The sequence below is a fragment of the Squalius cephalus genome (genome assembly GCF_949319135.1).
Source record: "Squalius cephalus genome assembly, chromosome: 7".
NCBI lineage: Eukaryota > Metazoa > Chordata > Actinopteri > Cypriniformes > Leuciscidae > Squalius > Squalius cephalus.
In genome coordinates, this window is record NC_137128.1 from 23,071,729 (window position 1) to 23,096,421 (window position 24,693).

The 24,693-nt window shown below is 39.1% G+C and overlaps 2 protein-coding genes across 3 annotated transcripts; both read right to left on the reverse strand.

Annotated features, from left to right (window-relative positions):
* Positions 1–194: 194 nt before the first annotated feature.
* Positions 195–4,385, reverse strand: tmem275a (transmembrane protein 275a). 2 transcript variants are annotated; one of them, XM_079875740.1, is made up of 2 exons: positions 3,889–4,385; positions 195–990 (listed from the first exon to the last, which is right to left on the reverse strand). In XM_079875740.1, exon 2 carries the CDS (start codon positions 858–860, stop codon positions 216–218), a length of 645 nt encoding a protein of 214 aa, XP_079731866.1. In that variant the 5' UTR covers positions 861–990; positions 3,889–4,385; the 3' UTR covers positions 195–215. The 2 variants fall into 2 exon arrangements, with proteins under 2 accessions (XP_079731866.1, XP_079731867.1); XM_079875741.1 differs by lacking the exon at positions 3,889–4,385 and adding an exon at positions 1,565–1,625.
* Positions 4,386–5,474: 1,089 nt separating this feature from the next.
* kncn (kinocilin) lies at positions 5,475–22,169 on the reverse strand. Its single transcript, XM_079875742.1, has 5 exons — positions 21,984–22,169; positions 18,132–18,200; positions 16,962–17,039; positions 8,877–8,976; positions 5,475–7,264 (listed from the first exon to the last, which is right to left on the reverse strand). The coding sequence occupies exons 1-5, from the start codon at positions 22,129–22,131 to the stop codon at positions 7,192–7,194; spliced, it is 468 nt and encodes a 155-aa protein (XP_079731868.1). The 5' UTR covers positions 22,132–22,169; the 3' UTR covers positions 5,475–7,191.
* Positions 22,170–24,693: the final 2,524 nt, after the last annotated feature.

Genomic DNA, 24,693 nt, shown 5'->3' on the forward strand with positions numbered 1-24,693 from the left:
TTTTTATTAGGGAACACATGGCTTGGGCCTCACGGACTCCAAAAAGCAACCTGCTGGATTTATGCGAACGTTTCAATTGTTATTGCACCTCGTGGCGCGAGCCAGCTGTGCTAATCAAATGAATTCTTCACACACAGTGCTTGTCTTCTCTTCTGAAAACTATTTACATAACGTAATACCAGCCCTTCTTCAGAGAGCGACTTAAATTGGTAGCTTTAAGTGGCGGTGCAGTCTGAGGGCAAAGTGAGCCGGACCGCCCCTCCACCCCCTGTAGAAGCAGAAAAGGCTGCTGAGCTGGGTCCGTTGGCCTCCATAGTGAAGAGCTTGCAGGCTCGTGGAGGGACGTATTCCGGGGCGGGGACGGTGGCATTGGCGGCAGTGGCGGGAGCCTCTCTTTCGGGGCTGGAGGCGTGAGAGGAGCAGGGGGAGTTGGTGGGGCTGAGCTGCACAGCTGTGGTGTCCTGCATTGTGTGCTCGCTGGTCTCGATCTCAAATGCTGCCCCTCCACCTAATCCCCCTCCGCCCCGACCCATAAAGCCCAGACCGCCACCTGCTTTGGACCGACGAGAGCTCTGAGGCGGAGGCAAGCGGCTGCAGATGCAACAAGCCCCAAAGAAGGAGAACGCCACCAGCAAGAGTATCGGTCCGATGATGATTGGGGGATTGCTAGAGGGTACAAGCGTGCTGAAGGCGAAGGCGCCCACTAAGGTGATGTTGATGCCCGCCAACATAATACACAATCCGCATGCACAGCAAAGGGCAGGAGAAGGTAGACCCTGAGGGCGGGATTTCCGCTTCTTGCGGGTCTGTGTTTCCTTTTTGGGCACTGATGTGCCAGAACTCTGTTCACTGCAAACCATATTGGCGAGGGTCACAGTTACAGCGTTGCTGCCACAACCCCACTCACAACCGCCAAGTCCTTATCAGCAAATTGTAGGAAAAGAGCATTGCTTCTTAATGGCTGCCTGCTTCATACGGCTGGGAAGCTACCTGTAGTGAAGAAACAGAATGAGTGGCATAATTTATTATAAACTGCAAGTGTTGTCAGAACTTTAATGTAACAAGCATTATGAGATGCCATTTATTGAGCTATTAGAATCTGTTTTTTATTGTTGAATGTAATTAAATTACTGGGAATAACACATGTGGTTCAATGGAAGGCCACATGATGACTTAAACTTCATCAAAGTTGACTTCTCCAGCAATTGTGGTCAATAATAATAAAGATAGAGCACATAAAGACAAACTACATTTGATGCCAAAATTTGTAACTTATCCCTAAAATCAAAGGGAAATAGATAGGTTAATAAGACTAATGTAGAAACACCTAACCCTGGTTGTAAGACTAAATTTGACATAAACTGTACATTTGACCCTCAAATCTGATTGGTTGAATGGAATATTGTTCCAGGATCAACAAAGATGTTGATCCAGGAACATGTACTTGGCGAAATCAGTTTCTGTGGTAACTGGTAAGTTTAATGTAAATTATAAAGTAATTCAGAATTTTGAAATTAAAGGGATAGTTCACCCAAAAATGAAAATTAGCCCATGATTTACTCACCCTGAAGTCATCCTAGGTGTATATGGCATTCTTCTTTCAGATGAATACAATCTGAGTTGTATTTAAAAAAAGTCCTGACTCTTCCAAGCTTGATAATGGGAGTGAATGGCTGTATGACTTTGGAAGTCCACCAAAGCGCATTTATTCATGATTAAAGTGCTCCATGGCTCTGGGGGGCTAATAAAGGCCTTCTGAAGCGAAGCGATGCGTTCGTGTAAGAAAAACATCCATATTCAAAACTTTATCGACTAAAATAACTAGCTTCCGGCAGACGGCCTACGCATCGATTTACACCAAACCCTTGAACCCTTGATAACCTTGATGAACGCTCATTATAACTCCGCTCATATAACTTCTGAAAGAAGAATGCCATATTCACCTAGGATGGCTTCAGGGTGAGTAAATGATGGGCTAATTTTCATTTTTGGGTGAACTATCCCTTTAAAGGGTTAGTTCAGCCAAAAATTCAATTATGTCATTAATTTCTCACCCTCATGTTGTTCCAGACCTGTAAGACTTTCATTCATCTTCGGAACACAAATGAAGATATTTTTAATTAAATCTAAGCCAGTTCTGTCCCTCCATTGACAGTTCACACAACTACCATTGATCCATTTAAATTGAGCGGTTTAGTCCAAATTTCTGAAGAGACACGATCGCTTTATATGATGAACAGATCAAATTTAGCCTTTTATTCACATATAAACTTAAGCAAACATAAACAGAAGCTCAACCGAACTTGTTTGATGCGCGAGAACAAACCTCACTGGTTCTTGCGGAAGCACAAACTGGCTGCGTAACACGAGAATTAACCTCATTGGTTCCTGCAGAAGCTCAAATGTGCTGCGTAACACGAGAATGAACCTCATTGGTTCTTGCGGAAGCTCAAACGTGCTCCGTAACACGAGCAGAAGCTCAAACTTGCACTGTAACATGAGAATGAACCTCATTGGTCCCTGCAGAAGCTCAAACGTGCTCCATAACACGAGAACAAACCTGATTGGTTCTTGCAGAAGCTCAAACTTGCTGCGTAACACAAGAATGAATCTCATTGGTTCTTGCAGAAGCTCAAACTAGTTCTGTAACACGAGAATGAACCTCATTGGTCCCTGCAGAAGCTCAAACGTGCTCCGTAACACGAGAACGAACCTCATTGGTTCTTGCAGAAGCTCAAACGTGCTGCGTAACACAAGAATGAACCTCATTGGTTCTTGCAGAAGCTCAAACTTGCTGCGTAACACAAGAATGAACCTCATTGGTTCTTGCGGAAGCTCAAACGTGCTCTGTAATACGAGAATGAACCTCATTGGTTCTTGCAGAAGCTCAAACGGGCTCTGTAATACGAGAATGAACCTCATTGGTTCTTGCAGAAGCTCAAACTTGCTGCGTAACATGAGAATGAACCTCATTGGTTCTTGCGGAAGCTCAAACGTGCTCCGTAACACGAGAATGAACCTCATTGTTTCTCACACATCAAGTGAACATGCATGAGCTTACGTTTACCACAACTGATGTGTGAGTTGATTAATGTTTATGTAAATAAAAGCTTAAATTAAATCTGTTTATCATATAATGTGATCTTGTCTCTTCAGAAAATTTTGACTAAACCGCTCTATTCATATTTAGTTTTACAATCTCTTTATGAACTTTTTGAAACATCAAAGTGTCAGTTGCGTAGCTGTCAGTGGAGTGACAGAAAGCTCTGACTGTATTAAAAAATATCTTCATTTGTGTTCCAAAGATGAACAAAAGACTTAGAGGTTTGGATGACACGAGGGTGAGTGAATGATGACAGAATTTTTGGGTGAACTAAGTTTTTGTAAAATTTTTGTTACAATATCTTAAACTAACTTACAGATAACTAATTAACAGGTTTTACTGTAATATTTTCCATTTACTTTATAATTTGACATTTTTGACACTGAGTGGTTCATTACTCAAGTCATGACACTGAAAAAAAATAATAATATTCACAGTCCCATTTTCCCTTATATGCAGCTGTACTGGAGCTTTTCACAACACCAAGGTCACATTTTACTTTCTGAAGGCTTAGGAAGCTACTCATTTCACACAATACCCGTTTAAATTACATTGTTTCATTAACTGTGTGATGAATCTGTTAAATGCGTAGGTACTAATAGGAGCGCAATGAGCAACCTCAATGCTGGTTTTACCCTACCGGATGTGATAAGCGCATGAGACGATTAAATGTGGTGAAAGACATCGTTAAAACAAATACACGCGAGCTTTTCATGCTTTATGAAGACTAGGCAGTGATTTAGAAATAGTATCAGCGTCTCTTCTTGAACAAGAAAATGTCTTACCGCTTAGTCGACGTCCAGAAGAATTATACAGGCTTGATGATGAATTTCTATGGGTAGGATATACGTGCGAAGCCTGTCGTTTAATTCCCGAAGTCGAAAACGCCGTCCTAAAAAATACGGCGTCTTTCACGCGGGTTCCGCTACCCAACTCATATTAAGATCAATACTCCTGTCACTCAATGCACGTCAGCCGCGCTCCATGCGCTGCATTCGAGTCTCGGCAGATTCTGACTGACAAGATTTCTCTCACTAAACGAATACAAAATGAAAAGATAATCATTCAGAGTTGTAATATTTTCCATTCATGTTGGCAGTAACAGGTTGCACAGGAGCCCATGTTGATCAGTGCATCAGTGGTGTGACTGAATGAGCGGGTGGGCATGTGTGCATGTGTTCAATGAGTGTTTAGGGGGGGAGGAACCCTCTCATCATCATCATCAGCTATATGTGCTCAGCTCCTACATCGCTTATGATAGTAGGCCAAACGAATCCGACACACAGAAATTGCTGGCCAAAATACCATAGGCCTACTACTTAAAGTAATGGAATAAAACAAAATAACAAAAAAAACATTTTTACATTGTTTGAAGGAGAACCCCCACATGCACCCGCAGCAGTTTAAGTAGCCCATTTCTGCGGGAAAACCGCAACACTGAAACTGAAACCATTAGGTGATGGTTTTAATGGTTAACACTTGATGGTTTGTAATGGTATTTTAAGAGGAAACCATTAGAAATTCTGTGATGGTTTCTATTGTTTGTTTGTTTTTCAGCAGGGTCTCCCCTTACAAAAAAAAATATAATTTACAGTGTAATAATTTCCAGCAAAATACAATATTAGGCCTAATTTATTGTTATTTCTGTAAAATAATAATAAATTCATGTGGGATGGTTACCGTGATATAAATATGATGTGAAGGTCAGCCTTACTTTGTAAAAGGAGCCTTATAGGACCAATCATATACACACACTGTGAACATGAGACTTATAATTGATGCCTGAATTGTCATCATACTTTGTCTGCAGCTATGGTTACCATGGTAAATTTGTGTAAGGTCGTCTATACAAAATACCTCATTATGAAACCCCATTATCCTTTAGTGTGCTTTGGATAGTTGTGTTGTCCATGAGGTCACTATATCACCATGAGCACTGTAATGGTCACACAGTTCATTTCTCATTTTATCAGTACAATTTATGGTGAATGACTTTCTGTAGTTATCATTTACTGCCTTTTGAATAAGCTGCGCTGTTTCTTCAGATCGTCATGAAGTTATTTTTTCCTAGTCGTCTGAAACTTCTCTCTAGTGCTGTTGTGTGAGACACCCGGTACAATGGTGTATAATTCAGTCATTAGCGTACGTCAGAGCTCTTAGCAACAGCAGGCAGTGTCCCTCTTCGTTGTCGCCATGCAAGGACAGATACTGCATATTCAGCCTTAGAGTGTCACTGATGGTCTGCGTGGGATGCACAATGATTCTGTGCCGCGCACGTTACATGTTCACACAGTACGTGAGCGTCTGAGTCACTTCTAGTGCTGCAAAAGAACTACAGTTAAGCTAAAAGTAATTCAGGGAGAAGGCAGATCAGGAAAACTGGTGTTTATAAGTGTGTGTTGACATGACACTATAACAGTTGGAATTGAAACAGTTTAATTGAATTTTATGTAATAATTGAGTTTTTTTACATTTTAATCACTGGGTCTCCACCAGAAAAGCATTTCAGTTTGTGCAATCCCAGATAGCACACATACATCTCCAAGATGTCTGTTAAAGAGCGCTTCATCTGGAAAGTGAGCACTTAACTGCATCCATACTGACTCTTAAAAAACTCTTCTTTTATGCTTTCGCTACTTTTTAATTCCATTCTAGCTTGTGCTGTTCTAGATGAAAGGATGTTTCAAACTTTGTATTGCTATCAATTTTCCTGTCATTGCCTCCTTAAGATGAATCACTTTTTGTATTCCTCATTTGTATTCGATTTGGATAAAGCATCTGCAAAACTAATAAATGTAAATGTCAAATATCTGATAAGCATCTTTTAAAAAGTTCTATATGCATTCTAAATCATTAACATCTTACAGACGCTTTCTAAATGTCTATTTAACATGTGACAGGAAACATTTTACAGATGTTTTTCAGTTGAGCAAATGCTCAAAAAATTGCATCTCCCAGATGAAAACATGCATATCAAAACAGTTGTCTCTGAGATGTATGTGTGCAATGAGGAACTCAGAACTCAATTCAAAACTAATAGAAAACTACAAATATTTAATCTTCAGTCATCCACTCATCATGTGGGTCCAAACCTGAATGACAGTCATTCTTCTGTGGAACACAAAAGAAGATATTTTGAGAAGTGTTTCAGTGCTCTTTGTTCCATACTATGCAAGTCAATGGGATCAATCTTGTTTTTTGGTTTCCAGTGTTCTTTAAAATATTTGTGTTCTGTTGAGGAAAGAAAGTAATACATTTTTGGAACGTCATGGGGGTCCATAAATGATGACAGAAGATGTTCTTGTAACCAGTCCTACTCAACCCGCTGTAAGCGGGATTCGAACCGCTTCGAAATCAGGCATGGGAGGCAGGCATGCTAACAAGGACGCAAAAGACCTCAGCCTCAAGTGTCAGTCGCTAGTGCGGTTCTTGAGACCAGGGGAGTGAGGTTTACTTACACAGCTCTTGCTTTCTTCTGTTACACTTACCCCTTTAAACCTCACTCCCATCCGGGTCACCGCACCAAATGTAACTGGTCCTACTCGACCCACTCCGAGTTGGATTCAAACCAGCATCTTGGGGATGGGAGACTGGCGCGCTAACAAGGATGGCAAAGACCGCTGCCTCTAGCATCAGTCGCTAGCGTGCCTCTTGAGGCAAGGGGATTGAGGTTTACACACACAGTGTAGCTTGCCTTCCTTTCATGCTAAAAACCCATCGACTTTCATTGTATGCACAAAACCAGATTAAACATTCTTCAAAATATCTTTTTTAATGTTCCACTGAATAAAGAAAGTCATACAGATTTGGAACGACATGAGGGTGAGAAAATGATGACAGTTGTTACATTTCTTAGGTAATCTATCACTTTAAGCAAATGGTTGTTCTTGACTTTATTGGTATTCATTTTGTCATTTTCAGCTTGCTCATTGATTTTTCCAAAGATTATTTTAGCATTCGAGCAGACATCTTGTTTGAATGAGTGAAATCAGATAGGAGATAGTAATGAGATTTATGCAGAGATCAGCCTTGCTTATTGTGAAATGAAAACTGTTTGCTGTTTAATGAGTCTCCGTCGGATCCAGCCATTATGAAGGGTCTTGATCAGATGGCGACTTAAACTTTCGCCTGCCCAAGATATCTGGAACATCTGCAGAAGGCCTAGGAGAAAAAAATACAACACTCAAAATGTCTAAATGTACACTGTAAAAAAATAAAATAAAAAATGTGCTGCCATAAATTAAGTACAATCAACTTGGTTATTTAAGTAATTTCAACTTTTTTTTAAATTTTACATTACATTAAACTGACTTAAAAAAGTGAGTTGAATCTTGTATAACTTATAGGCCCGGTTTCACAGACAGGGCTTAGACTAAGCCAGGATTAGACCATAGATCAATTAGGACATTTAAGTAATTTTTATAAACATGCTTAGAAAAAAAACATTACCGATGTGCATTTTAAAACTAAAAAGGCACTGATATATTTTTAAGATCAGTCAGTGCAAGTTTATTTCAGTGGAAACAGCTCAGACTTACATTTTAGTCTAGGACTAGTCTTAAGCCCTGTCTGTGAAACCAGGGGATAAAAAGTTGAAAATGGATTAACTTATTTTGATGAGTTAAAGCAATGTAAAAAAAACACATTGATCATTTCATTTTTTACAGTGTATGTGCGTGTTAATACAGCATAAGCTTGTATGCGTATTTTTCTAAGTTGAAGAGGCAGCGCCAAGTATGGGTCCTCATGAAACATAAATGTCATTATGAGTGAATGCAGTAGTGTAAGTCACCATGACAACCACATCCACAGGAACTTTTTGTTGTTGTTGTTTTGAGACCAATAAGCTCATAATGGGAAGTGGTTGACACCTTCCTTTTTCCATTTTTTAAGAGGGTGTATTCGATCAGAAAAGACTTTCGGGTTGTACAACTTCGAAGCCAACTCATGCAGGTGAAAGATTTGCAGAAAATAGGCCAATCTCGCTACTCTGTAGTGGTTCTTATATGACCGTAAAATCATGTCACAAAGAGGGTCAATCAAAATAATGTCCTGGAAGTGATTGGCTCCTGGCATAGAATATAATGTGTGAGCTCAATAGGGAGCAAAAAGCCTCTCTCAAAGCAAGCGCAATTCCCAATCACTCCGTTCCTCCAGTGAGCCACAAAGATGCATGCTGTTTGGCACCACTGCCTGCTAGAAGAATCAAATTACTCTCTGGCCCTAGAGAAAGACTGCCATATTGAGAGAGGGAATTCACTGTGTCGCAAATGTAATGAGGGGAGTATGCACTCGCGTGTGTGTGAGTTTAATTTGTATCTGGTATACCTCACTAATGTAAAGTTATGAATATGTGAGTGACAAAATGATTTACGCAGGTAAAAAGCTGTATAGATGAAATTGCTTTTTTAGGGGCCGTTTGCACGACACTGTTTTTAACTAAAAACGGGAAACTTTTTCAACTTGAAAATGGGTTTCAAAGTCCCCATGTAAACAACAAAAAAGCGATGTTGTCATACGCATGTGTATTGTGTTCAGTCTATAGGCGCAGAGTGTTTCTTTACAAAGTGATATCGCCAACTACTGGCCTGACATGCATAATACAGCTTTTTTAGTCGTTTTCGTGGATCTATCTGAACAGGATCGTTTTGACAACATTGCCATCTGTACGAGCAAAAAAGTGTACAATCTTTAGTACATCGTACCCTTAAGCTCTTGTGCTGCTCTTAAACACCAGTGTTGTTTTAGAGGAGGCTGTAAACGCTTGTCTCACCCATCATCCTGTGAGCCCTCGGCTGCTGTAGAAGTTGTTGTCTCCACAAATGTCCCCATCCGGCTCTTCGATCGTTCTATATTAAGCTGGCTTTGAGTCCCTAAGAATGAGACAGAAAAAGCAGGCATGTGGTTTTTCCATATTTACACAGATTTCAGTATTTTCCGACCTGAAGTATGACCTACGTCAATTGCGTATACCCACGCCAATCATCTTCCCAAATTTATGAGAAACATAAATCATGTGTTGTCAACAAAAGAGAAGCTTCAAGTTCCCCCAGCGGTTTTCCCTATAGTTTAACATTTAAAGCAAAATACAGCCATAAATATTAGTATTTTAATTTTACTGTTGTTCTGTAAAATAATAATATAAATATTAATTAAATTATGTTTTATACTGTACAATAGCATTATTGCAATAGTGTAGTATTATTGCTATTTATACAAAAAGGAATATGGCTTTTCCTATCACTGCTAAGCTGATGACACACAACTCTACCCCTCATTCCAGCCTGATGATCCGACGGTTGCTGCTTGCTTCTCAGCCTGCCTGACAGACATTTCTGGCTGGATGAAGGACCACCACCTTCAACTAAAGCTTGCGAAGACTTTTGCCTACAGACCAACCACTGGCTCTGCTCCCTCCTACTGAAACTCATTACTTCAGACCTATGTGCCATCCAGAAACTTGTGCTCTGCAAGTGAACGCCGTCTTGTGGTGCCATCTCAAAGAGGCACAAAATCTCTTTCTCTGACCTTTTTCTGTTCTGGTCCCTGGTGGTGGAATGACCTGCCCAACTCAACCAGGGCTGCTGAGTCCGTTTTTAAGAAACGACTGAAGACGCATCTTTTTCAGCAACACTTGATCCATTAATACTAACACTTTATCTTCTATTCTATATCTATTATCTTTATAAAAAAAAAATTTGATTCAATTGAAATAGAAAGTTAGATTCATTTGGGAAGGGTCATAGCACTATTGTTGTCCTATTGTTAGTTTAACTGCTTCTATTGTTCTCATTTGTAAGTTGCTTTGGATAAAAGCATCTGCTAAATGAATAAATGTAATGTAAATGTATTTGTATTTGCAATTAATTGAATTTTTATAATTTAATTATTAATAAAACAAAATAGTTTAGAAATAATAATAATGACATTTATTATTATTTTTGTTGTTATTATTATCATTGTCAGGGTCAGGTTGAGTTTCATTATGTTTTTGTTCATGTGCCTGTGTTAAGTTTCCTCCAGCTGTGCCTCAGCCCTCCACCCTGATCCTCCACCTTGGTCCTCACTCCCTCCGGCATCATCTCTGCCTCGATCCCTCAAGCCGACAGTGTTACCTCTGACTGCCTGGCCTACGATGTCACCCTGGGTTGTCGTCCTGACAATTTGGCTGGGGTTTTCAGGTTTTCTGGCTCCACCTCAGTCAGACAGCCCACAGACTCTGGTCCAGGAAACCAGTCAGGGCTCCACCTTGGCTTCTTCCTCCATCTCTGCCATGGTGTTCCCCTCAGCAAGCTTCTCCAGCCCCTCATCCACCTCCAAGACCCCTCACTCCCTCCACTTTTGGACTGTCATTTACGGCGCAGGGACCCGTTTGGTGGGAGGGGTGAGTAATGTCAGGGTCACGCTGAGTTTCATTGTGTTTTCGTTCATGTGCCTGTGTTTCCTTTGTTACCATTGTTACTGGTTAGTCTCACCTGACTATGTGCGTACTTAGACTTCCTATGTTGTTCAGTTCACTGTCGTTTATCGTCATAGTTTAATGATTTGTGTGAATTTGTACAACCCCATTTCCAGAAAGGTTTGGATGATTTGTAAAATGCAATAAAATCAAGAATCTGTGATCTGTTCATTCTCTTTAACCATAATTGAACTGTCAAAAGTGCAAAGAAAAGATTTCCAATGTGACCACCCATCCCATCCAACCCACCCATCCAATGTTCCACTGACCAACTTAATTGTGTTTTGTAAATATTAACACATTTTAATTTTGATGGCTGCAACACACTCCAGAAATTTGGGACAGAGCCATGTTTACCACTGTGTCTCATCACCTTTCCTATACACTTTTTAATCAATAGGAATAGAGGATACTAATTGTTGCAGGTTTGCACGTGGAATTTTTGCCCAATCTTGCCTGATACAAGACAGTCTGTGGTCATCGTTGTCTGATTCTGAGTCTGATGGAAAACTTTTCTTTGTCCTTTTGTCAGTTAAATAAAGGTCCATGGGAATCAACAAATCGCAGATTCTTGATTTTATTGCATTTTACACTACTGTCCCAACCTCTTTGAAGATTCTCCTGAGTACTAAAGGTTTCGTGGATTAAAGAATTTATATTGACATTCTGAGTCATTTGTGTTTGGATTGCACATAAATGTGACTATTATCATTATTATTATTAGTGGTAGTATTAGTTTTAGCATTAGTAATAATGTATAATCATATTGAATGGGGAAAAACAGTTTTATTGTTTTTTTGTTTTGTTTTTTGTCTGGCTGATCACATGCCTGAGAAAGACAGAGACCACAGTATGAGACTGCTGTTCATTTGCTCAACTCATCCCTGTTGCCTGTTTACATGATTCAGTGCATTACTGCTGTGTGCTCTGAGGGCATAATACAGGCCATGAAAATTTACTGCATAATCATTCTTTTTATAGCCTTTTGCTGCCAAGCCACATGCACGCAGTTTTAAAGAATACCTCAAATTCATATAAAGCCTTCATATAAAAACCAAGAAAATCAACTGCAGGAAATGAGGCATCATATCAAATTAGAATTTTTTTTCCAGATTATCAATCTATTCATCTGAGCACAAATCTCATAATGACTGTGCATTATGTATGGAGTAGAAACAGATGTGCGGACTGACGCAGGAAATGGCCAATAACAAGGACACACAGTAACTGCATGAGGGACCCTGGGCTGCTTGGATCGACACGTGTCAATGTAATTTCCACAGCAGGGAAAAGAGTGAGCTTTCTGATTAAATGAACATGGTTTTCTGGTTGCCCATCTCATGACTGCTGTCAGTTCATAACTTAAAGTGCCTAAAACACTGTTACAAAAGTTTCAAAGTACTGTTAAATAATGTTGCTCGTTCACTAATTCCTTCAGAGATCACAAGCGCTGTCGAATTATGGACCCTTTTCACAGACTGATGATGATACGTTTCCACAGTTATCAATGTTGAACATCTAAAGTTTTTCATATTTAAATTTTTAAAAAATGTACACATTTATAACGCTATATACACTCACCTAAAGGATTATTAGGAACACCTGTTCAATTTCTCATTAATGCAATTATCTAATCAACCAATCACATGGCAGTTGCTTCAATGCATTTAGGGGTGTGGTCCTGGTCAAGACAATCTCCTGAACTCCAAACTGAATGTCAGTATGGGAAAGAAAGGTGATTTAAGCAATTTTGAGCGTGGCATGGTTGTTGGTGCCAGACGGGCCGGTCTGAGTATTTCACAATCTGCTCAGTTACTGGGGTTTTCACGCACAACCATTTCTAGGGTTTACAAAGAATGGTGTGAAAAGGGAAAAACATCCAGTATGCGGCAGTCCTGTGGGCGAAAATGCCTTGTTGATGCTAGAGGTCAGAGGAGAATGGGCCGACTGATTCAAGCTGATAGAAGAGCAACTTTGACTGAAATAACCACTCGTTACAACCGAGGTATGCAGCAAAGCATTTGTGAAGCCACAACACGCACAACCTTGAGGCGGATGGGCTACAACAGCAGAAGACCCCACCGGGTACCACTCATCTCCACTACAAATCGGAAAAAGAGGCTACAATTTGCACGAGCTCACCAAAATTGGACAGTTGAAGACTGGAAAAATGTTGCTTGGTCTGATGAGTCTCGATTTCTGTTGAGACATTCAGATGATAGAGTCAGAATTTGGCGTAAACAGAATGAGAACATGGATCCATCATGCCTTGTTACCACTGTGCAGGCTGGTGGTGGTGGTGTAATGGTGTGGGGGGATGTTTTCTTGGCACACTTTAGGCCCCTTAGTGCCAATTGGGCATCGTTTAAATGCCACGGCCTACCTGAGCATTGTTTCTGACCATGTCCATCCCTTTATGACCACCATGTACCCATCCTCTGATGGCTACTTCCAGCAGGATAATGCACCATGTCACAAAGCTCGAATCATTTCAAATTGGTTTCTTGAACATGACAATGAGTTCACTGTACTAAAATGGCCCCCACAGTCACCAGATCTCAACCCAATAGAGCATCTTTGGGATGTGGTGGAACGGGAGCTTCGTGCCCTGGATGTGCATCCCACAAATCTCCATCAACTGCAAGATGCTATCCTATCAATATGGGCCAACATTTCTAAAGAATGCTTTCAGCACCTTGTTGAATCAATGCCACGTAGAATTAAGGCAGTTCTGAAGGTCAAAGGGGATCAAACATAGTATTAGTATGGTGTTCCTAATAATCCTTTAGGTGAGTGTATATATATATATTGTTATATAACCTTGATTAACAAAATTAATTAATGCTGCTGCGAGGGTGTTTCTAAAACAACGGCTGAGGTAGAGAAATTTACATATTTTTATTTTCTGAGCAACGTAATCAATCTCTCTATATTTTCCCCTCATTTGGAAAGTCGTGGAAACTGTATAACGGATATTTTATTTTGCTTTTGGAGCAAATGGAAAAACAAAAATGTATGCTATTGTCTCTCGTTCACCGCTATAGAAGTTTACCCATGATGACTTCCACTTCTGAGAATCCCAAAAATGAGAAAAGGGTCCATTGGTAACGGCACACACAACTAATATTAATGTGGGTACAAAACACACCTGTAATTTATAAAACCAATGGAAGGCAAAACTGTCCACAACAACTTTAAAAGCCCCCCTAGCTCTAGTTTTATTTCCAAAACTATGGGTCTATATCTTCATCTATGGATACTCTTTTTATTCGTTCGGGATTTTACTTTTTTTTTAACCACAATTTTTACCCGATAAAATATTTTAGAGCTTAATATAAATATATATTCATAAATATATCAAATATATCAAAATGCCCATGAGATTTTTGGAAATGTATTCATTTACATTACTTTTCCAGCTCTATAAATCATTAGGCTTTCTCATATCCAGGTTTTCCAAGACCGTGGGAGCCCAGGAAAGATATGTTTGAGGGAGTATATATTGATATTTAGTTGTTTTAGATCATTTTAATGTTGTTCTTATTTTAAAGCCTTTTGTCACGAATCGCTGGTTTACAGAAACAAAACAACGTATTTATTAGAAGATATTTTAAAGCTAAACAGGAGAAAATGTAAACCACATTATATGAAATGAGAAATGACAAAGGAATGAAAAAAACTGGGAGTACTTATACACAAGCTTAACAAGGAAACACAGTTGAAGAGAATCAGTAATCAAGGTGACAAACAAGGAAAACTTATAACTAAGGAAACTACTGCATAGGAAACACATGAACCTGAACAAAAACATCATGAAACGTAACATAACTCTGACACATTTTAAGTAATCTTAAAGGAGTGCTGAAGCCCCCTGTTTGAGAACCAGTGGAATAAGTTGACTAAAAGTACAATCCTGGACCTATGCAGGCCCGCACAGGTAATTCGCTATGAATTATATAATAAAAACAATTACTGTAAGTATATATTTTGATGGACAGTATTATGTAAAAAATAAAATAAAAAATATCATTTGTAATCATGACTGTTTAAGTTGTCAAAGATGAAACTTGTAAAAGATGAAACTTGTAATCAGAGACTTCAAGAAGTTCAAATATAGGTGATTCAAATGCAATTTTCAGTAAAGTTGAAGCGGCAATTTGATTGTGTTGATTTGATTATTTCAGTAACTTCATTAACTTGACCTGTATTGTCGGCCTCATGCAGGTGATGTCATGTACAGACTGATAAAAGGAAGAAGTAGGATTGGCATATCACAGGAAGCTGCTCGGAAATAGTTACCTGTTAAATCATCATTAATTTCCATTGAGCAGGAGGAGTGATTAGGCACAATCTTTTGAAACTGCCGTGGATGAACGATACTGAGGCTGCACCTAGAATCATAAAGGCCAGGATCCACCACTTTGGCTTTCATTGGTATACTGACAATATATTGTTCGCCCTTTACAAATTTATAGTTACATAAACAGTATTTGCAACTCCAGGACCTGAAATGTGGTATATAAAAATATAAATACAGCCTATTACTGTCATGGAGGTAGTCGCAAGATGCAGGTATTCCAAGATTAAAACTTAAAAAAGAACTGACAAAGGAATGAACAAAACAGGGAGTACTTATACACAGAGAACTTAACTAGATACAGGTGGGATTAACAGCAAACTAGGTGACAAACAGGGGGAATTTAGTAAAATGAGAACTGAACTGAAAAGAAACACATGAACAAAAACATGAAACATAACAACTCTGGCATTTACAGGAATGTTCCAAGTTAAATTTAAATTAAGATGTAAAAGCATCTTTGGCATCGCCTACTGTTGATTACCATATAAAACTCTTTTGACTTGAATTTTAGTTTGTAAAATCAAATCAAAAACATGTCGACTGAAATGCACCTAAAACCTAGGGTTGTGCATATAAGTGAATTAAGTAGGCTAATTATCAATATGACACATGCTGTCAAAGCTTGTGTTTCATTTCATGTGAACTGCTCACATTCGTAACACTGTATTTTTGACGATCCACTTTAGACATTCTACTAACTAGAAGTAACTTTGCAACATGTCAACTAGCAGTCAGTATAGAGTATTAGTAATGTCTGCTTAATATCTGATAACACTTTATTCTGATGGTCCCCAAACAGACATTCTACTGAGTATAAGTAATTTCGTAACCCCCGGTTCACAGACAAGGCTTAAATGGCTACTTAAACGTCCTAAGTGAACTAAGGCCTAATCCTGGCTTAATCTAAGCTCAGTCTGTGAAACCGGGCTTAAGTATGTCAACTTTTTCTACTAACCCCAAGCCTAACCTTACAGTCTACTAAAACTCTAATGAGAGTTAGTTGACATGTTGTTGCATATTAATGAGAGTTAAGCCGCGTTTCCACTGCAGGAACTTTCCCCAAGAACTAGGGACTTTGAGGTGGGACTCGGTGTGTTTCGGCCGCAGGGACTAGGGACTAAATGGAGTTCCGGATAAAAAATTCCCCCTCAGAAAGTCTCTGCTCACGAGATAGTACTTTTTCAGGAACTTTCGGAGGCGGGACTTGGGCGCTGAACATGCTGATTGGTTGAGTTCACGCAGCATTTTGATTGGTTGTCTCTACGCAGCATTTTATTTCAACCACCTTTTTTTTTTTTCCTGGGACAAATTGTTCCGGGTAATTTCGGTGGAAACGAGGCTTTAGTTGACAGTTGCTTATAGTTAGTAGAATGTCTAAAGTGGACTATCAAAATAAAGTGTAACCAAGACATTTGATTTAGCAAAAATAGGTTTACTTGTATGCTTTTAATTAGTGGCAAAGGTGTCTTTACATTTGCGTGTTATACTGATACTTTAAATTTAAGCATTTGGCAACACTTTTATCCAAACGGACTTACATTGCATTCAAACTACATGCTTTTTAGTTCATGCATTGCCTGGAAATCGAACCCATAACCATGCCAACACTGCGTTTAATATATTCTGTTTTATGGCAGTGGTTGTTTTTCCATTAGGGTATACTGACATTGCTGTTATCAGCTAATTTCAACAAGAGTTGCAGCAATTATCAAACAAAACGGTTAGGATGTAAAAATGTGTTTTAATTGGAATTAGAGTTTTAGCTATTACTCATTAAATCCATAATACCATTTCACATGAATAACCTACTGGCAAGGCTCTATATTAGCTTGGAACAGAGCTCAGGACTTTGTCACGGCCTCCTGCCTCAGATCCGGCAGGCCAGAGAGAGTGTAAATGAGAAGCAGTGGACAGCTCTACACTGACCCTGAGAAAATATAGTAACTCTAAATAGTCTTCAATTGTCAGACTGGAAGCAGAGAGATATGTCTGAACGGGTTTGTGTGTGCGTATCCACATGACATGGAACAGCCACTTACCCTCTCGTGTGAGTGTAGCCACAGGCTGTTCAGGGACTGGATTTGAATTTGTAGCCACTGGGTGCACTCTGAAGTTGCCTGAGAAAATTAGATTAGCCTGATTAGCCTAAATGTGTTGCAACATGGTCTCTCATCACAAAAGCAAACAAATCTCATGTTACACAACATAATCTTAATCAAGATCGCCACTTTTGTGAAATTCTTTATAGCTTTTAATTATAATTGATAGGCATCACGGTTGTGCACCATTCAGAATTGAATTTGGAAGAATTTTTAAGTATGGTAGCAAAAAGAATGCATTTGAATTTAAAGTCGGCGTGAAACGGATGTTGCAATGTTTTTTCTTCCCTATTATGATGTATATATGAGTAAAAAAAAATGTAGGGCAGGACTTGATTTTGTCCATTAGGAATTAATTGGATGGTTGTAGTTTTGCTATTGCTGTTGAGTGACAGCTTGTCCCGCCCTCGCATCAGCAAACACATCATCAGAGAAGAGAAGTGATGTCCTTGAAGGAGGGAGGGGAAGTTATTTTGATTAAAGATTATGGGGGCATATGATAGAATGTGCACAGATAAATTATTTATAATAAATACTGGAATATTCCATAAAAAAATAATTCAGTTGACTTAACTTTAAAAGTGAAGAAACCCGTTGCCTTACAAATTTTAAGTAAATAATCTTCATATAATTTAAACTTGACAATTCCAGATAACTAAGTTTATTCACTTAATTTTAAGGCAATGGGTTTCCTCACGTTTTTTAAGTCAGCTAATCACTTTTTACAGTGTAGAAATGGAATTTTAGGTTACAAATGTTTAAAAAGTTTTATCAGCCTTACAGACAGACAAATATAAATACATATATATACATTCACACCATTCAAAAGTTTGGGGTCAGTATTTTTTAAATAGTAATTAGTACCTGTATTATTATTAGAATAGAAAATAGAAATATATTTATATTAAATTGTAATAATATTTCACAATATTACTGTTTTTACTGTATTATTTAAGTTATATATTCACTATAACCAATTGACAAATTGACCTCATTTGTAAAAATGAATTACCTGCAGAATTTTTCTAAATAGCATTCTTAAAATCAGAATTTAGCACAGCTGTTTAAAGTGTTATGGGTGCTATAAAATATAATATCATGTAGTCTCACCTATATTGGGCAGTATGTGATGAAAGTTGAACCATGCTCTTATGAACGGGTAGATGGCAATGAGGAGACCTGCAGAACACACACAGAGAACAACAGATATGGACTGAATCGCTCACTCCGTGTTGTCATCGTCCTACATGTCCTGCTGACAAGACCTGCATGTTCCCACTTTGTTTTTGTTTTTTCGTCTTAATTGTCTTAACCAACCAGACAGCGTAGACATGCAAACCAGCACAGTACCATGGAACATTATATGGTCTTTTCAGAGTATAGCTCTAATATTACAGGATTTCTCTCTGTTCAATGGCTTCCTGAGCTAGAGCTGCACACTAAAGACGTCCCCCCATGCATATTGCATTACACTGCAAATTGATGAACCGAAATTTACACATTATTATAGGCAAGCAGAAAGAAACGAAGCACTTGTGAGTGGTGAATTGCCATAAAAAGGGTCCTGCTAATGTTTTATGCTAAGTTTATTCTAAGTCTCAAAAGTCATTTACTCTAATTTGACATGCCTTCCCTAAAACATCTTGTATCCTTGTGGCTATAATGAAATTGTGCAGTTGAGTTCTTTCTCTCCTGTCAGTCTCCATGTGTTTTCGAGAGGTCTGAGGCTGATTGCGAGACAGACTGCAGGGACTGTGCTGGATTTTGATTATGCAACTACTATTCAAGCTGTGAATCAATTCCTGTTTGAAAAGGATGAGGCACCTCTGCTGGCTTTGTGTTTTGGCCAATTTCTGTTATGAGAGGCCACTGGCAGGTATGATTGCGGCATGCTGAGGGGCTTCTTTACCACGTGTCTTACTTGCGTTTCCTCTCTCCTACAATTTTTCCTTTTTGTTCTTCTTTGTCATTTTTGTTCTCTAATCTCCTCCAGTCTTTGTCTCATAACTCACCCCAGACTTATGAATCAATCACGGTGGTTGATGCAGAGTGTGGCGCTGCAATTGATCTGTCCCGTTTGACAGGAGAGATGTTCACGCACCAATAAAGACCTCAGAGCCCATGTGTGCATCCATGCCAGCAATGAGACGGCTTCAAGAATAGGACTTTAGTCTGAGTAGATTTGACACGAATGAAGGAGGCTGCGATTCTACTGTTTAAAGGTTGTTGCTGACACGTTGGAATATTCAAACCATCAGCAAGATTGCAAGTGTGATGCTTTTATACAAGTTCAATTTAATAGTTACATTTAATAACTGAATACTGAACATGGTAATACTTTTCAATAAGGTACTAGTTAACATTAACTACCAATGAGCAATACATTTGTTAAAGTATTTATTAATCTTTGTTAATTTTAGTTCATGTTAGCTCAGGTCCATTTGTTTCTGTTTCCTGTGACCTAGTTTTCTAGTGTGTGTCATCCTCATTCAACCCCACTCCCTGTGTTCCCAGACTCCATCTCCCACCTCCTCTTCCCAGATCAGCCATTTCCTCAGCCCCACCTCCCCTGGTTCCCTTCAGGCCCTCTGCATCTCCTACACTTTTTTTGTGAGAAACTGCCTCAGAGCTTCAGTCCTCCAGCTCCGCCCAGTAGGGATGTTTCCCTGGCTATGCTTCCAGCCTATGAGCCTGTTACTCCACCTCAGCCTGTCAGCTCCACCTTGGCTCTTCCTTCCCTCGGCTCCACCATAAACCTTCGTCCTGATGGCTCCACCGTACTCCCTCGTCCCACCGGCTGCGCCTTGGTCAGACATCTTCCTGCCTGCAACTTCGGCACCATCTGGCTCCGTCTTCCCCACGGCTCTGCAACAGTCCTCAGGCTCCCTGGTTCCATCTCGGTTGTCCCCAGGGTGTCGTCTCCCAAGTCTCCACCATGGCTCCTCGCTCCCTCAACTCCACCCTGGGTCTTCATCCTGCTGGACTCTGGGCCACCATCTGGCTCCTCCTGTTCCTGCCTCCTACCACTTTCCACTCCCCCATGGACTGGTTTGTTTGCCCCAGACTTTTTTTTGTCCTTCTCCTCTTCCACGTCCTCCTCCAGAGCCCTTGCCCTCCCTCCTCAGTTGGACCATTGTCAGGAGTATACTTTGTGTTTGTTTGTTTGTTTCCTGTGACTAAGGGGCTGTTTACACTACACCGTTTCCAACTAAAAACATAAAACTTTTTATGCATTTTGGCCATTCGTTTAAATGACAACAGTATTTTGGGTGCCTGAAAACGCAAAGTTTTTAAAACGGGTTTCGAATTGCAAGCCTTTGAAAACGGTCTCCGTGTAAACAACAAAAACATGAATCTCTGAAGAATCTATGACGTCATGCACATGCGTATTACGTGTTCAGTCTATAGTGTTTCATCGCCATCTAATGGCCTGGCAGCAGAATACAGGGTTTTTAGTCATTTTCGTGGATCCGTGTGAATGGGGATCGTTTTGACAATGGTGTCGTCTGTACGCAGAAAACTCAAAGGAAAAACTTCTCCGTTATATATAAGTATATGGTTGTTGTGTAAACGTACCCTTAGTTTTCTAGTCTGCAATCGTCATTCAGTTCACCTGATGTTAATCAATTAGCTCATTAGTTCCCTCATTAGTTCTGGTATTTATCCAAATATGGACAAACCCAACCATTGGTTTAAATTTTTAAATAAAAATGTTAAACCCAATGGTTGGGTTTGTCCATATTTGACCAAAACATGGGTTGAAACAACCCAGCATTTTTTACAGTGATATAAATACTAATATTAAAAAAACAATGCCACATTCACATTCAATTAAATATGGCATCTACTCTGACTAAGGTTCATAGCTGCCAGTCAGCCTGATCATCTGACTTGACGGTTTAATGTTCCCTCAAGGGCCTATACAGGTAATGCTGACTTTTCTCCAGCAGTAAACAATAGATCAAAGGCTGCTGCTGTGTTGTGCAGCTCTATTGTGACAGGGTCCTGTGTAGATTACATACCCACCATCGTAAGCAGATGGCTTGGATTACAGACCTGGATCAAATGATGGATGAGGCTTTTTTTTTGTTTTTTTTTTACAAACCTCAACAGTGAGTGACTGCAGGAGGATAATACATTATACCTCTATAGTGCATTGAAAACATGCAGCCATTTACAACATCCCTCTTAATATAGGTTTATTTATTGTTGACAAATGGCAACAGATAATGGTGTGAGAAGGAAGTGTGCTGATATGGAGCAGAGATTAGATGTAGTGTTAAAAATGCATGATATGCAAAAGAGCCATGCACTGTGGAATAGTCAGTGAAGCAGCAGAGAACTAGCAGCAAAGCCCTAAAGATTCATGCAGCAAATTCAAAGGATAGTTCACCCAAAAAAGAAAATTATGTAACTCACTCTCATTTCATTCTAAACTTGTAAAATGTCAAAGCTGCTTTTTTTCCACACAGTGAAAGTGAATGTGAACCAGGGATTGTCAAGCATTAAAAAGGATGAAAAATTGCTTTTTAGAGCTAGACAAAAATTACTCCATATATCTCCAATGTTATTTTGAATCTTAATTTAAGCCATTATTAACAAACAAATCTATCTTGATAGCCATGTTCACCATTTACTCCCAATGAGTGGAAAAGAGTAGCTTGGACATTCTGACAAATATCTTCTTTTTGTGTTCAAAAGAAGAAAAAAAGTCACACATATTTGGAACGACATGAGGGTGAATAAAAGTTTCATTTTATGTTGAACAATGAACAGATTTATATTTGAGTGAATTTACCGTGCATTAAAGACAATTCAAGTTGAATGTACAGTATTCAGTGATTGAATCAATCATTGGAAAATCCATATCAGATCATCGCTAATCTAAATATTAGGGTGATGTATCCCCCTTAGATATCTATGGTGGATTTGGCCAGTCAGACAGAGAGAATTACTACTTACCAAGCCCCCCTGCCCCGAGGAAAATTCCCCCTACCGCATCTGCATCACAGTCCTTTGACACGCCAATGATGATACAACCTGCAACAATACTGAGCAGGGCCGAGCCCACCCGCAGGCCATGGTACTCCCCAATACTGACCGCGTTCATTCAGCAGGTGGAACCCCCCCACCTGCCCCGTCTGGCTGTCCCACACGCGCTTACAGAGGCAGATCACTGTATGGAAGTTTCACTGTTTGTGAAATGGGTTAACAGAGACTCTACTTTCTCCTCAAGGCTCTTCATACATCATACATCTTTAAACACTGGGCTCTGGTTACCTTGCCGGATTCATGCTTGGTCCCTTCAAACTAATTTATGTCTGATTGAAGGCGACTAATCATTTGAGTGGGAAAGCCAAGCCAGGCCTAACAGACTCATGATACTTGAGTGTTTACACTGAATGGACAAAAGGGCCATGCATTTGTAAGCAAATGAACTCAGTTAAATGTGTTGAACAATATAGTGTGCTTGATCCTTAAAAATCCAATGTTGCTTCTATGCATAATCGGGTGCGAGGTGTATTATTAACAACATGACCCAGAACATCTCATCTCCGCTGCTAATTCTTACCTAATAAACGTGCACAAAGAAAACTGTAGGCAAACACTTTTTAGTCACCCATTTAGAAATACATGTTTTCCCTCACTTTTAACTAATCCAAAGTGTCAAAGATGTGTGATTTTAAAATACTCATCTGCATAAAAGACTAAATTACCTGATGTTCCCGAACTCCAGCAGAGGATGTTTTCAAGTGCTGCCTACGTAGGAGTCAGAGTGTCACTGCTGGGGACAAAAGATATAATAAAACTAAAAACACATTACATAACATGGGTTGAGGTCACTGACAGACACTGTGCAACCAAAATGCTTTATGAATGAAGCTAGTTCTTTTATTTAGCATATATGCTATGTATGTAGAATCATCAGTCAAAACGTCAAATCATGCCAAGTCATATTTATGTATATAGTGCTTTATATAATACGTAGATTGTTTTCAAAGCTGCTTCACACTAATAAGAGTGTTAATGTTACAATCAATTATGAAACAAATTCAGTTTCAGCGGTAAAGCAACTACAAAAGATCCCGGCAAACAAGAATGTTTTGAATGTTCTCTGAACATTCCATGAATGATGTATAGATAAAGTTTTTAAGCTAATGTTTTGAGAACATTATTAAAGACCAGATAACTCGGAACGGACGTTCTATTAACGTTGTAGGGGAACGTTTGTTCATAACTTTGAGAGAACTTTGCCAGAATTTTGACCTGCTGCTTTGCTCTGCTAATTTAGAAGAGTTTCTGTTATGTTGGGGGTTTTTGGGGGGTTACCATCATGGTGACGAGTGGATCATGAGCTTGGTTTGAGAACAGATGTTAAATGTTCTATATTGTCGTGCTCATTCAGCTATTGTTATGCTATGCTAATGCCATCAAAGCATTGTGTTACCAATTAGCAAGTTAGAATTTCCTGAAATAGCTAGTTAAAGTTAGCCAAGTTTTCTCTACTAAAAATATTTAAGTTGAGATTACATGATAATTTTATATTAAATGAATGAATTGGCTTACTCAAATATTTACTCAAATAAGAGCAATTACAATATGCAAGTTCTGCTTACTTAAATTTTGAATTTCTCAACTTAAAATGTTGTATGTCACTGATTACCTTAAATAATCAAATAAAAGTTTTGCCAACTTATTCGGATTTCCAGTGTGTCATTATTCTGCTCAATTTAGTTCAATAACTATCAATCTGGCAAAGTCCATCAATTATGACACAAGTTCAGTTTAGCTATAAGCAGCTCTACAGAAGACAATAGTGAAATTATTAGCTCAAGTCAGTTCAGTGTTCATTCAGTTCAGTTAAATAACTATATCGCTGTTACAAAGTTTGTGCATTGTCCAGCTCAATTCAGTATAAATTTGTTCTCATTCGATGACCGTGCAGTTAAATCGATAATATTACTGAATATTAATTGTTACTTGCCATTCCTTTGTAATTAATTGTGAAATTTACTAGCAATTGTTTCTACACCAATTATTTTCAGTGTATAAAATGTTAACGCTGACTGTTCCTCTTTGTAAACAACTGTGTCATTTGGCTAATTCAAATTCAGCAGGGACATTAGCGGTGTTTGCTTTAGTACAGTTTTTTTTCAATCTCTTCCATATTAGGAATGGAAAGGTCATCTTCATTCGGTCTCTTTAAGGTAGATGCGCTTAAGACTGATGATCAAATCCACTAATGTGTTTGTGAAGCCGTGCTGTGGCACATTTTCACAGAGGTTCCTGTACTGTAGCAGGCAGATGAGCTCGCCCATTTTGACTGATTTGACTTGGAGCTGGAAGGGAATGTGTAATGAGTCTTCCGCCGTCAGGACCCAAGACCATCCACAAAGGCCCCGAGTTGCCATAGGGATGGCATATCCATGGCAACAGAAGGAGCCGGGGGTGAGCGGGATTAACACCAGAGAGTTGGGTAACAAATGACGTTAACGGGTGAAGAAGAAGAAGTGACACATTTCCTGTTTGTGTGCTGGGCCCTTCAATACGGCATAGTGTCTTTAAGCATAAAATTCAATTTAAAAAAGATATGCTCACTGGACAAAATAACACAGAGAGGAACTTATGTAACAAAAATTAAATTAAGTTAGGTAACTGATATGAATAACAT